Here is a 15,760-nt window from a genome sequence, read left to right as displayed (position 1 = left end):
ACAATGCGGTGTTGAGTTACCAAAACAAAACGTAACCCAATTTGCGATTCAGCCACAATTTGTGTACAAAGCTCAGGAAATCGATGTTTTGTTATCCATGTTGACAAATTTTAATTTCCCGTAAAAGGACAAGCCGTTGGGACGTGACGATCATTTAGGTAAAATTAAAGGATGCGGACGATTCTCGAGCCATATGTCGTTAGAAATTTGAGTTGTAATGTAAATAGGGGCAGGCAACAAGTGGGTCAACCAGGGCCGTGACCCCCTCCCCGACCCGCGCCCGTAGCTCTAGCGGGTCATGAACACCGCCTGTTCATGACCTACTTTATCTTATAAATCTGCCGTTACCAACGCCGACTAAGATCGTAATATCTTCGGCACAGGTAGCAATAACTTTGATGTGTTTTTTAAACTTTGATTACTTTTCTCCGAACTTTGTGGTCGGAGTGCTATGAGGATAACAAGACTTCGCTAAATAGCTATGTAGGTATCTGTAAAAAATACCTAAATATTTGTCAGGATTCTCTACATGGAATAACTTTAAATGAAAATGAAAATATTTATTTCAGACACCAGGTGTCCATATTTTTGTCTACAAGACTATATTAGTACTTAACAATAAAACATAATACTATAAAACTATATAAAATTAAACGTTAATGTTAGTAAAACACATAATGCTCATTGGATCGAACATGCATTGACATCCAGTGAGTTGTGAGAGGGCTATCAACCCTTTCCGCAATCACCCTCAGGAGAGTGTTGGTGCTGCCCCGCACGCGGCCCCACAGGGACGCCACCCTCTTACGCAGCACTGCGTGGAAGCCGTCTGTGCTCCACTCGGCGAACATTCCTGACGCGCTGCAGCGCCAGGGCAGCCCCAACAAACCCCTGAAGGCGTTGTTGTACTGGACACGCAGAGCACTAAAAGTGTTTTTGGTGTAGTTGCCCCACAGATTGCACGTGTACAGGTTGTAAGTTTTAAATAATGTAATTTTGACCTCACGGGAACAGCGTGCAAACCTGCGTGACAGCATATTACCCCTAACCGATAGTGCTCTCGGTTCCCGTTCTACGTCTTCATCATCTTTGAAAGTGTCTGTGACCCAATGGCAAATATTTAAATTTTGTAATAGTCTGAAGAGGAAAACCGTCTAGACTAATAGGTGGTACAGAATACGTTTTAGTACCAGACTTAAAGACTAAGATCTCACTCTTCATGACATTATATTTGAGCCCGTGGGCCACAGCATATCTCTCACATATAGCCAGCAAGATTTTTAACTGGTTATAATGAGCCTCTTAACCTTTCTTTAGATTGTAACTATTGTGCTATTTGTGCTGTTGCCTTTACGAGTACAACCTATTTTGTTTGACGAGTAGAGCTTGGAATAAAAATGTTTTTGAATAAAAGATCCTCCATCACTGAGTTGGATCTTACAATATTTTAATCTTAGTCGTTAGCAGGTAGCTACAGGTGCTTGAGAGTAAATAATAGTCAATTTTATACGGCAGACTACAGAGACTGTTTTTGAAGCGTTTACGAAGGGCGCGAGGTCACCGCACATACATAGATTAAATTAAAAGTTAAAACATTAAATAAAACTGTTGATTCTATTTTATTTTTTACGCCTTCCAGAAACTAAGCAACTCTTTCTAAAGGCAAAGCCTCAATAAGCACGGTTGCAAATTAAATTTGATTTATAATTTAACCGTAGGGCAAGTCACGAACGCTTGGTGGCAAATTCAATAACGTCAGGGGAGTGGGCAGCGCGCTGGCGAGCGGCATATACGCGCTCCCGAGAGGGCAGCGAGGCCTGATCTGCAGCTCTAATATTCATGAGACTACGATAGTGAGGAGATGTCTGTGAAATACCTCAGTTTGAAACAATGTTATAAAGCTTTGAGTAAATAATGAGGTTTTTCTGACATAGAGGATTTGTTACTAATTTAGTTGCATTTACTGTTCTATTGGTGCCGTTCATGTAAAGGTGACATCGGGTGGCGACTACAGTAGCTACGCTACGAGTATACAGCTGTAGCCTTGCTGGGGCAACGTAATGTAGGTAAATAAGCGGAAAAATAATGTAATTTTTTCGCTTGTTACGCTCATTGGCTCATAATATACTGTACTATAATAATAATAATACAAAATTGTATTCCTATGAACATAATCTCTGACGATCATTATAGTTATGCGTTTTAGGTTTGATTGAAGGCAAATTTATAATGTATTTTATAATGAAATAAAGATATCTTATCTTATCTTATCTTATCTTAATGTCAATTTCGTGAATAGGTCTTGCTATAATAGTAGTATATATATATATGTCTACTGATCAAAAATACATAGTGCTATATCGATATCGTGCTTAAACCAATTTAAACTACGAATGGATGAATGGATGTCAAGATTATTTTCACTAAACATGTTTTCTGTCCATTGAGCCGTATTATCCTCTATTTGCTACACCATGTTGTTTACATCCATATTGTCTTTGATTTTTGTATATTGTTGAGCAGAGAGAAACTTTAAGGGGTACTAGAAAGACTAGAAAATTTCGGGATTGACTAGAGGGCCTAATCAATTTACTAGAACTATCTAATAAGTTGACCTGGTGATGAATTTTATTACTTATAACATTTGCGGATCTTCAGATTGGTCATCTGCCTGACTCAGGGTACCTTCAGCCCGTTGGCCTGAAGCGCATCTATCCACAGAGCCGTTTCAGGCCAACGGGCTCAAGATACCGCGAATCAAGCAAAAAACCGATTTAAGCATAAACAAATACAAATACAAAATACAAATACAATATTTAAATTACCCCAGAAAATATGTAGGTATAAAATTTATATTACTCTTGCTGTTTTATCTATGACTAGTCTAAAATAATAGGCACATAATCTAACGAGCAAGAGAAGCAAAATGAAGCGAAGTTCTTACATTTAGCTAAAAACAAACGGATAGCTAGGAGCACGTCCCGGAATTTCGAAGTTTTTTGATAGTTTGTTCCGCGATAACTTAGAAAATTTATTCAAATTTTAATGAAATTAAATAAAAGCGTAGTTGAGGGCATAATATTTTTTTAAGTCCTAATATGAGTACGATCAATCAAGGGTATTGGAGCTAGAAGGCCCAAAATATATTTTCATGCAGGGTCTTGCTATACTGGTCAATTCGTTTGCAAGAAAGTAAATATGCGTGGCCTTAGCGTGGGTACAATGGTAGTGTAGGTGGGCCGTTGTCTGGTCAATGATGGTACGTACGCGGGGCGTTTTCGGTGTCATATATATAAATACTAATGTTTAGTATGTATCACTGGTCTGAGCGAGTTGAAAATCGAGTCAACAATGGGCAAAGTTCGCTATCTTAAATTTCTTCATTAAACTGGTCTGACTGATCATGACAATAATTAATAACTGAGGATCTGAAGGGTAGCTTAATATGAATCCGTGGTCAAAATCTTTCCTTGAAACTACTAAATATACCTACTTACTAGTATGCTCAAAACTAAACTATCTATAGCAACAGACAGCAGTAAACCTCTTGATCTCGATGAACTGAGTGGTGTACCTAGTTACCAATAGTATAAATTTTTAGTAAAAAGCAATGTAATAAAACTATGAAAACGGATTATATCGCGTATATTGAATTTATAATACATCCCGACGTTTCGAACCCTTTACAGCGTTCGTGGTCAACGGGTGACTGAGGAAAAATTACAAAGTGCAAAAATACCCACATACTAAAATAATGAACAATCATAGACTACAAACTTTAAGGCTGGTTGTACATGCAAAATCGGTTCATAAGGCTAGTTATACACTACCATTATTTTCAAGTAAAAATATATATATACGCGATAAAAACTACGCCGGCTCCAACCCTACACCACGGACCCGAGAAGATTTAATTCCCTCTAAATTGTAGGAGGGTATCCCAATATGGGACCGGCAACAAACTCGGCGGGACACATCTTTTCAAAACATCAGAATGTCCAGCATCATCCAACACTAAGGTCTCACAGTCTATGTCTCGCTTGCTCCTTTATCAGATGGACTACAGGATCCCAAGCTGGTAGTAGAGAAAAGCCATCTTCCCTATTAAAGTTTGGATATTTCTTAATCTCAATGGCCTCGCGCAGCATTCTGGGTATGTAACGCTTCTCCTTGGCAAGAACCAGAGGCTTATCAAACTTGATTGAGTGATTGGCTTTATCCATGACATGCTCACAGACAGCAGACCTAGGTCGACGGTGCTTGACATCAGCTATGTGTTCCTTCACCCGAGTGGAAATGCTCCGTTTCGTCTGCCCGACATATGATAGGCCACACTCACAGTCCAGCCTGTACACTCCTGCAATCTGTAGAGGGGTATTGCATTTTACAGGCCTCAGGAATTGTGACATCTTCTTCATTGGCTTGAAATATGTTTTTATAGAAGCACGCTTCAAGATGTGGCTGATCCTGTCCGTGACCCCCCTGACAAAAAGCAGAATGGCAGGCCTGCGCTCGACTGTGGGGATCTTAATGTGGGACCTCTGGTTGACCCGCGGTATCCTGAGCTCGTTTGCCTGGAGCGCGCGCCTGGCATGCTGGACACGGACACGATCACGGTTGACTACGAACGCTGTAAAGGGTTCGAAACGTCGGGATGTATTATAAATTCAATATACGCGATATAATCCGTTTTCATAGTTTTATTTCATGAGTAACTATCGCGGTAACCGAAGACAATATTAAAAAACAATGTTATAAATTATAAATATCGTTTAGCAAACAGCTGAGATATTACATAAAATACGATAAGAAAAAACAGTTGAATTTCGCTTCCCCATTTTGTAAGTGGTTTAAGGACCGGTAGGTACCGAGACCTCCATTACTTTGGAACGGCTATAGTTTCCTTCCGCGGCGCGACTTGCCGCCCTTTACGAGTACAACGTCCGCTTGGAGTTAGCTTTGTTCAAGGCTTACACGGTTCCTTCCGCTGTTTTGAGGTATAGCTTTTCTGATATTTAAAATATAGCGAGTTCATTATTTCTGGGTTTATACCGTATTGTTTTTAAGTTTAAACAGGTTTTCTTGTTTTCAGTCACAAATAAAAGTTATCAACTTATCACAATTAATTAAGACCAAAATATTTATCAGTACTGTTTTTACTCACTATTATTTTTAGTCGCTTTTGGCGACATGTTTCGGATTCTTTGGGAATCCATCCTCAGGCACGAGTGTCCGCGGCGGTTGTACGTCGTGCACTGTCGCCAAAAGCGACTAAAAATAATAGTGAGTAAAAACCGTACTGATAAATATTTTGAAATATGTCTCACGATAGTTTAAGTGCGATTAATTAAGACCAAATTAGAGAACGAAAAATAATTATTATATGACATTAGTCCCGGTATTGGAAAATTGAATGTAGCATTAGGTAGCTAATATTAGCGCATTTAACTAGCTTCTTTACGGAGGCGGCAAAGGAGAAAAACAATACGTAGGTACGTTAAGAAAAACAATATGTGTACAGGAGGTTGCGTGCGACACTTGCGATACGCCCTTACATCAATGTTATTGAGCGAGTGGAGTAGAGATGACTCGAAACAACAGCCAAACGGTACTCAACGGAGTTCTGGAGACGGTAATATTGATTTCCCCTTCTGATGTATTTCAGACTCCATCTGTTGCTCTCCATAAAATTTACGATAGTATTACTGAGTCGTTATTTTTGTATGAAGAGTTTTATCGCTCCGCGGCGACGGTTTCCGCGACACGACCTTTTCTTTGACGCGTTGTGACTTTTATTTTCATTGGAACTTTTTACCGCTTGTTCGGTACAAAAATTTGTTTCGAAGATATATGGTGAATGTACTACTGTTAAAATTATCATTGGATTAAGCTAAATATAATATTACAGTAGGCACTATAAATGACAACACAAACCCCTTAATGAACTTACTGTAGGACTAAGTTGATTTGTGTAAGGTTGCCCCGTAATATTTTTTTATTTGAATAAATCAGCTATGATCATATAAATTATCATCCTCAATCAGATATAGTTTAAACCTATATTTATAAACTACTAAAGTATAATAACGATACTTATAGATACCTACTTACACAATATTTCCTGATTCAAAAGCAAAAACATTAGCAATATACTTACCCCCTATGTACCCCACATTCCCACTTCCTTATTATTACCTAACACATATTTAGGTAATAGTAACGAAATCCGAAAAAGCTTAGAGTTCAAATCAAATATGCACCTCGAATGTGCCCATAGGGAGTCTCTAAAACAAATGCAAGGGTTGATTGCGAGTTTCTCTGGGTTCGACTTTTTACGACGACGTTAACAAATATGAATTAGGCAGAAGAATTGTTTCTGAATGCAACCATATATATGACTGAATGATTTTATTCCATTCACAGACTCACTCGTACTTCTTTTCTCTCAACAACTCTCACTGTTCACATCGCTCTGTACCTAAATTAATTCTGAATTTAAGCAAAAATACACAGGCTTCATTTAATAAAAGTGACTTTTATCATCCGCCAACAAGAATTATTTAGAATTAAGACGACATTTATGAAGGAAATTATGTGTAGATGGTGGCGACGGAGGACACGGCAAACACGGTGCCGGGACAGATCGAGGCGCCCGGCACCTTCGGCAAGCTGCGGCAGACGCTCTCCTCCAGCTTGCTCACGGCCCAGGATAAAGGTACGAGTAATAAAACTATGTGTTTGCAGATGTGGCGACGAGTTCATTCCAGTGTTCCAGGCAGGAAGTTATAGTATTATTATATTATTAAAAAAAAATATATATATATATATTTATGGTATGTCTGTTTGAAAAATACTGTAGTTTTCGTTGCTAGTAATTGTAATACAATAAAATAGAGTTACACTAGCGAAACTGAATGATAAATATTTAATAGCGTTCATTTAGATTTGATTTGTAATGTTTTACGTTCGTGTTTTCCTCGCGTTGGTGTGGTAAAAAAATGTGTTTTATTCGGTAGCAAAGTTTCTCCTCGTGCTTTCAAAACCCTCGCAACGCTCAAGGTTCCACTTTACGAACCACTCGCTACGCGCGAGGTTTAATTTTGCAATTTATTTATTCATTCGTATGGCATTATGATTTATGAGTCGTTCTACAATTATTTTGCAATATATTGCTTGCTTGCGTATTGACGAAGAGTTAAACAACAACTTTGCCCCTTATAAGACAAATAATTTTTCTTTCACCTATCGTTTGTATGTGTTCCCGCACCCATTTTTTAGTAACCTAAGTATTTAAATTTATTAAAGAATGTTTTTTTTTTTTGCTTGATAGGGCACGGCCGAGGCAAACCTAAAAAAAAACCCCATGGCCTTATACGAAAGGTTTAAAAAAAAAGTAGATATCAAGTACCGTCTATTTTAGAAGGAATAAGGATACGATATAAGTCATACCTATAAAAATACTGAAAAAAAATTCTAAATATAATTCTTACAAAATATACTTTTAACACTATCTAAAGGTATTGGACTAGTAATCGAACCAGCGTTGCGCGAGCATTGTTAATTAGATCAGCCCAAACTCCGTTATTGTCCGAAACAAAATTATCTCCCGTAATAAAGGAATTCTCTTCAGTTGTTTCCAATTCATTTTTCACTCATTTACACTCAGGATGCCACCGCTCGGCGGTCTGACATAAATATCATTACCTTCATTATCGCCAACTTTGCCTCCAGGGGAAACTTTGCCCAAAACGACAATTGTAAACAAATTAATGTAGAAAAATTAAAAATTCATTATGGTCACCCTGCTATTTTTAGTAGAAAATAGGTTATAGGCTTATAGGTATTTGTGACAAAACTATATATATGTGTATAACTTGACTTGGGAATTTTAAGCGAGTTGTCAAATATGGGGTATTATTCTGCGTCAAAACTTGTTGACAGACGACTAAGGGTTGTCACTTTCGACTAATTTACCCAACTTCGCAAGTAAAAGAAGGTTATGTTATTATTATGTTTGTACACTAAAGTAAGTTTACTTGTGCTTGTTTGCCACCGACGTGGTATAAATTTTTTTTTATACAAATATACTGTATTTCATTTGTCTTATTATCCTTTATTTAGATGTTTTATCCCTTTAAAAAGCATGAAAAATACAGCAAACCTCATATTTTTCGCTATTAAACTATTGTAACAGATTTTTTCAAAAGTTTCAACCCTAGCCTTTGTAAAATGCTTAGGCGAGTATTCTATGGAAATGGGCAAAAACGGGTAGGCAACATTGTCCACCCAATGTATTCAAAGTTTTTGTCACAATGGACGTGCTGAGCAAAAAAAGGCATATGATGTCATATATTTTTTTTGAGAAATTAGCCTTTTTTTAAAAGCGGGCATAGTTGGCGATAACAAGGTTGAATAATAATGTAGGTTGGCAAATCAGGTTTTAGGTTACTTTCCGTTCATGTCATCTCGGATATGATATCAATGCATTCAGTTTGATGTCCTGAACACAAATATATGAGATAACAAGCCCGAAACTGGTGGGGGTAGGTAGGTACTGTGACGTCATAAAGTCGTCAGTGGGTCAAAATTCTCTTCGTTGTCTTGTTTCTAACCCACTGTCACGCTTCTAATTTTGTCTTTTATGAAATAATTAAATAAAGTTAAGTGCATGTCTTTCTAGCTGTAGATTATAATTCTCTTGATTGATTTTTTATAAAAAACTAAATTCACCCCATACAAAAAGCTCCACTCTGTCACATTTTTTGGGGACAAAAAACAAGACAACGAAAATAACTTTGACGCCAGTAATAGGACATCATACTGTATGCATTGATACTAAAATTACTAAATATACCCATATACGAGATGGCATGAGCGAAAATCGATTTCTAGAAGACTTCTAGACAAAATACCGACCTATAATATCAAATGAAAAGAAAGAAATGTTTATTTTTCAACGAGGTTTGCTTTATTAGGTTTTTGCTTCTAGGTCTGTTATGATTACTTTATTTATCTGATATTAATTATTAATAACAAACTAATAAGTATTACAGATCACGATCAAAAACTTTATTAAAATCGACATCTAATATGAAACAAATATCTACGGGTATACACATCTAAAGGTGTCCACTGATTATCAGTCCGCCGGACGATATCAGCCTGTCAGTCAGAACAAAAATTTTACAGTTTCGAACAACTGACAGGCCGATATCGTCCAACGGACTGGTAATCAGTGGGCCCCTTAACTGATTAATTTGTTTTTAGAGAGCACTTACCTCTTTTGACCGATGTATTAAGCCCTTGAAAGTTTGACAAAGGTAGGACAAGCGAAACACATCAAACACATGTAACTGTGCTTTTATCGCGATAGGTGTAAATTATCTAGCGAAAGCTGATGGTGTATGTGCAGGAGTTGTAGGTGTGGAGTAAAGTTTCACATTTGACTAGTCACCCTTATTTACGCGTCTCTTTGGACTCGCCGGGCGATTAATTCATTCTGTGGGTAAACTACTGCTTCGAACTCGCAACTTACGTTTAAGTAATAAAAATAATAAACTTTTCTAACTCCAGTATTTCTGGAAGTTTTCCGTAATTTTTATATTCAATTTATTTTAGAACGGAATTAAAGGTGCTTATTTTATAATAAATAAATAAATAATTATTATAGGACATTCTTACACAGATTGACTAAGTCCCACGGTAAGCCCAAGGAGTCTTGTGTTATGGGTCCTCAAACAACGATATATATATAATATATAAATACTCAAATACATAGAAAACACCCATGACTCAGGAACAAATATCTGTGCTAATCACACAAACAAATGCCCTTACCGGGATTCGAACCCAGGACCATCGGCTTCACAGGCAGGGTCACTACCCACTAGGCCAGACCGGTCGTCAAATATGTATCTTAGGATTCTGTTATAGTTTTTTTATTCTCCAATCTCTACTCAAAACAAGGTTCTTTCGCATATCAACAATAATCTGCAGAGTACACCATGGACTAGCCATAAGCTCTGTTACAAAGTTATTTGTCCATAACGACTATGAATTGAGCAATATTGAAATGTATGTATACTTACTTACCTTAATGTGTGTAATATTACTGAAATACAATAAAGCATATATGTAGCCGTTAGTTGTATAAGTATCTACGTAAGTTACTTCACAACACAAGATTATAGAATAACAACATAAGATTGGTCATTTTAACAAAGCTCCGAAGACAAATACAAACACAAACACACAAATAAAATATATTCTATTCTATTCTATTCTATCCTATTCTATTCTATTCAAAAGAATCTTACCATTTTATTTTACAGTTGTTCCGTACAGTTAACTTTGTAACAGAACTTATAGCAAGACTTACAGATTTGCTCAGCTTTGTGAGGTTTATCGGCTTACTCTTAAATTGTGGGTCAATTTAATCTTACTTCACGTGAATTTGGGACAATAACATGCAGCATTTACCAGGGGTTTATTTAGCAATAAAGATATTGAGTATTGAGTATTGAGGAGCTCAGAAAAGTTGCGCAGGAATTTATGAGCATTTCTCAATATTCACATAGCGGGATATGACGGGGCGAGCGCTCTCTTTGTTGTTAGCGGCTTCCCCGCGGCTCACCTCCGCACCACCTACACAAACTGCGGACTTATTTGAATTCCCATCGATTTATTATAATTCAGAATTTCATGACAGTATTCAGAACGTAATTCAGAGCTGGATGAATCTGTATTGGGTTTGGCCGGTCAATAAAAAATTTTTGTTCCATATTTAAGGCCTTAATTGAGTTATTCGCCCACGATTTTATTGACTCCTGGAAAATACTAATTTTACGAATGACCTTAGTAAGACAGTGAATCACAATAAGTATTTAGACGGATTATAGATCAACTAGGGAACAAATCAAATTATTTTATGAAAATTTTTCTTAATTTGTTTTTTTCCGGCCATTTTTTACTCACTCACTCACTCGATCACTTTTTCTTTGGTGTATTTATGATATCTATTTCGGATTATAGTATTTAATACTTATGGTTATTTTAAATCCTTTATATGATTTTAGACTGAGATGAGATCCAAGAATGTGAGACTTCCTAACGTTTCCGTAGTTTTGGGTTGGAATAAATAAGGCTAGCTAGTGTGCGAGCGAGTAGATCCAATTCGAAATTTAGATTGATACAGTATTGTTTTTTTTCTAATCAAAGAGAAGTTCTGATAAAATCGACCTGTCTTAGGTGTAATTTTAGTTTAGTTTACGTATCTGCCGCATGGCGCTAGTTATAATGTACGGCCAAGCTGAGTTTGGCCGGATATAACAGCTGTACGTGGTGATAGCGTTTATTGTAATATGTATTTTTAACTTATCTCTGTCTCTGTCTTTTGTATGTTATATTATATATTAATTTTGTTGTTTTTCTTGTTACCTGTCGTGATTGTTTCACCGGATGGTCTCACCGGAAGATTAGCGCTGGAAGTCGCCAGCAACATGCTGAGGTGAGACCATTTCGTGGCACTTTTTCTTTTTATTTATGTTTCTCTGTTTTGTATAATTTTCTATTTGTGTGTGCTAACGAATAAATTATTTCTATTCTATTCTATTCTATTAAATGATAACCGTTGATATTACGTGTGTGACAAAGAGATACAGCGCCGGTGACTACACCACTGAACATCGAGAACAGATGCTGCGCTTTATATGTTTTTGTTCTCGTTCATATTCGAACCATAAAAAACCGGCCAAGTGCGAGTCGGTATCGCGCACGGGTTCCGTACCATTACGCAAAAAACGGCAAAAAAATCTCGTTTGTTGTATGGGAGCCCCGCTTAAATATGTATTTTATTCTGTTTTTAGTATTTGTTGTTATAGCGGCAACAGAAATACATCATCTGTGAAAATTTAAATTGTCTAGCTATCACTGTTCATGAGATACAGACAGACGGTCAGACAAACAGACAGACGGTCAGACAAAAAGACAGACGGACAGTGGAGTCTTAGGAACAGGGTCCTGTTTTTACCCTTTGGGTACGGAACCCTAAAAATGGTTGTATTTACTTTTACGAAGCAAGTTGTAAACACGGACCATTTTATGTTCAGTCAGATGTACCTAATGGGGCCCACTGACTATCAGTCCGCCGGACGATATCGGCCTGTCAGTTGTTCGGAACTGTCAAATTTTTGTTCTAACTGACATGCCGATATCGTCCGGCGGACTGCTAGCCAGTGGGCTCCTTTATAAAGCTCTCTCTGAAACTTGTTACATGGTAAGAGAAAAGTTTGTAAATTTCCCATAAAATGTTAACAAACTTGCTTAAGTAACTATGTAAATACATAGTTTTACAAACGTTAAAAATTTTACTATTTGAGAAGTACTTGGTAGGTACTTAATTTGTCTATTTGGCTTGGTGAATGAAACATAATAATTTATTTCATATTCAAGATTTATTTAACCCTTATCTTAATATCGTAACACCCGTGGTACATGGAAAATTAAAAAATCTAGCAGGTTCACTTTATTACTTAACAAAAAAAATTATGCTATAAATATGTCGATCAACCCTCTTTTATCATAGTAAAAAATAATGCACACAAGTGTCGTTGTAAATTAATTAGCAATAATCAACATGGCGCCACGGAAACAACAGTTTTCATTTCGTACTGTAAGTCTGCACTTATTTCTTAGATTAGTATATATTTTTGCATTTTAATGCATTTACTATTTTTGTATTAAGATTTACATAGTGGTCGTGTTTAAAAACATTTAAGACACAGAATATTTACATGAAATTGTAATACATGTATCATATTTGATACATTGCCAAGAACTCATAAAAGTACATGTGTATTTACATTTAATACATTGCCAAGTTATCGTCAAAATAGGTGTTCATGACTTATTTTAATTTTGATTGTTTTATACATGTAGGGTTGCAAAACATGTTTCAAATAAGTCATATTAGTTATCATACTATTTAGTTAGTGAACTTTGATTTTTTAAAGTAATAGATATTATTTAAACTGTTTATTCGTACGCTGTAGCCTTATTGCTACGCCGTAGACCGTAGCGCGGCAAATTTTATTTATGACAAAAAATGCCCCCCTGTTAAAAAAGTTTTTTTACTATTATAGTTAATCATTTACTTGCCCAATTTTACACAACTTTTTGTTAACGTGTTTTTGAATCTCTACGGGATAAAATTTTTTTACCGTGTGATCAGGATTTCTTAGATATTATTAATTTTTATAGGTGTAATAGTCATTTTATGCTTTAGATTGTGGTTTAATAACAATAAATGTCATGATGATTTCTGTTTCATTACATGTTTTATTTTTATTAAAATCCACATTTTTCTTCTAAAAAGTAGGCAATGAGTTTGTCGAGGGATTGGCACTGTACCTATTAAATATGATACATATGATTTTCTGAAACTGGAAAAGACTAGATTTTTTTCATTATTTTTTAATAGTCTATTATGGTCAATAGGTGCCAAAAAACTAAAAAAATATTAAAATTTAAAATATTTTGAGCCTTGCCAAGATAAGGGTTAATTGATTTAGTCAGTAGTGTCAGCACCACAATGCAGTTATATGTAGGAGGCAGCACCAATAGTTGTCATTTTTTTATTCATGATATCAGTCAATTAGGTTTGTTTTGAGGATCAGGTCTGTATGGAACCCATACAAAAGTCACAAATCGTCAAAGTGGCAATCGCACTTTACTGACGAAACGCTTCTAACAAAATGGCAATTTACCTACTTCGTGAAGTCGCTATTGCTTGGAAGCCGTTTCGATCTATGAAAAACAAGGAAATTGCACATTTTCTATCTATTTAACTAGATTTAGTTATAAAATTCAACATGTGTCAACAACCCTATTGTACAAGCTGATTAGTGATGACTGATGAGTAGCTAAATACCGTATTACGTGGAAGAATTATATATGTTTAATTTTCATACTTAAGAGCATATAAAACGCGTACATTTTAATGTATAATCTTAGAAACAATTATTATTATTGTTTTCGAGTAACTGCAAAAACTTTGTTCTTTAAGATATTATTTTATCAAGCGCCAGCGTCGGCGCGCGTGCCAGCGTTACGCAGCGTAACTACGATTACTAGATACGAGATCTAATAGATACGTTATACTCTAGTTCTTAACTAGTTATCTTTTGCAGTTCGATTCGAGAAACCAATTGTCATTTCACGCTACAATTATTGTGAAGTTTTGGGATTTCCTCTAGATATCCATTGGATATCTAAGCAGTATCTTAAGCAAATCTTAAAGAGATCGTTCAAGAGGACATTCGGAATCGCGGAAATGTCAAATTTGACATGACTTTCTTAAATATCTCGTTATCGTTTCTGTTTCATATGTAGTGGATATCTAGTTGATAGATATCAACTAAATATCCATGTTCAAATTTTATGTTCACGTATTTATGAACCCTTCGATAACTCAGCTGGTCCTAGGTTCCCTAGCATATTAAAAACTTTGGACAGGCATTGCAATCAACCAATATGGGATAGCCACTAACCTTGAGCGCACGCCGATGATTTACGGGGATCCTGGTCCTTCTTCAGCTAGCTAGCACTTCCAGGGCCTTGAGAGGTCGTCACACACGCCTTGTAAACTGATTGTTCGCAAGCACCACCGAAATACCGAATTTTGGAAATATTAACACACATCAGAGGAACATGCGTTGCAGGCCGCGCCCGAGCCGTAGTCATTGTTCGAATTGGCCCGTAAGATGCAGCGTTACGCTCAAGCCTCGGGGAATCCCTTCGGTAACGTAGAGTGCTACGACATGACTACGAAAGCGTGCTACGGCGTAGCTTCAAATTTTAATAGCCACAGAATTGGAGTCACTTTTTTCACTTTCGAATACTCATTCCTTTTTCTTAGTTTTTTAAATTAACTATGATATGATAACATTAAAGACTAAGGGCCTGTTTCACAATGTCCAAGTAAAGTATTGGATAGCTAATTAACAAATAAATTAACCGCCAGATAAAATTTCCTACAAAAAAAGCACTTTATCCAGCAGATAAAGCTTATTTGGAGATTGTGAAACGCCAACGATGACTTTATTCGTCAGATAAGTGGTAAGTAGCTTATTCAGGACTTTACTTGGACATTGTGAAACAGGCCCTAACTAAGAATAAAACGCCTAGAAAAAGTAAATTTAGAATATTATAATAAAATATTCTGCGTAGAATTAGTACCTACTTCCATATCTCACTTGCATAGTCAATTCCACCGTACCCTTATACCCGCGTATGGGATGATATGTGAGTAAATGGTTTAGCTGTTTTTGCATGAAGTGAAGAGGTGAGTGACGCATTTATAATATTAGTACGGACGGTTTAGTACAATTTTTTGGATCGATTTAGTCAATGTTTAATGTAATTTATTGAATGTTTTTAATTAATTGAATCTTGGAATGACGGATCGTATATTAGGTACAACGATCGGTTTGGGTCCACAATTATTCGTACTATCTCCGGGCACAAAATCACATGTAAATATTTCAATTTCAATTAATGACAGTTCTATTGTTTGCGGAAGCGTAATACTAATTAAAAAACAATCACACAGGATTAGTGTTGGATTCTAATGAGCATGCGTGTCACCTTTGCTAATAGGTACGAGTATTATTAACGCAAAAGTAACTACCTATGTATGTATGTCTGTCTTACTGTTACTTTTTCACGGTTTTGCTACTTAATCGAGCTTGTGCCTTAATATGAA

The 15,760-nt window shown here is 36.2% G+C and overlaps 1 protein-coding gene across 1 annotated transcript in view; it reads left to right on the top strand.

The window, feature by feature from the left end:
* LOC134745116 (regulating synaptic membrane exocytosis protein 1) overlaps positions 1 to 15,760 on the top strand; it is a 115,179-nt gene that overhangs the window by 18,961 nt on the left and 80,458 nt on the right. The window contains exon 2 of the mRNA XM_063679078.1: positions 6,601 to 6,715. Coding sequence (XP_063535148.1) covers positions 6,601 to 6,715 — 115 coding nt within the window. The remainder of the gene's footprint in view (positions 1 to 6,600; positions 6,716 to 15,760) is intronic.

Source organism: Cydia strobilella, chromosome 11, assembly GCF_947568885.1.
Source record: "Cydia strobilella chromosome 11, ilCydStro3.1, whole genome shotgun sequence".
NCBI lineage: Eukaryota > Metazoa > Arthropoda > Insecta > Lepidoptera > Tortricidae > Cydia > Cydia strobilella.
This window is presented reverse-complemented; position numbering and strand designations above follow the sequence as displayed.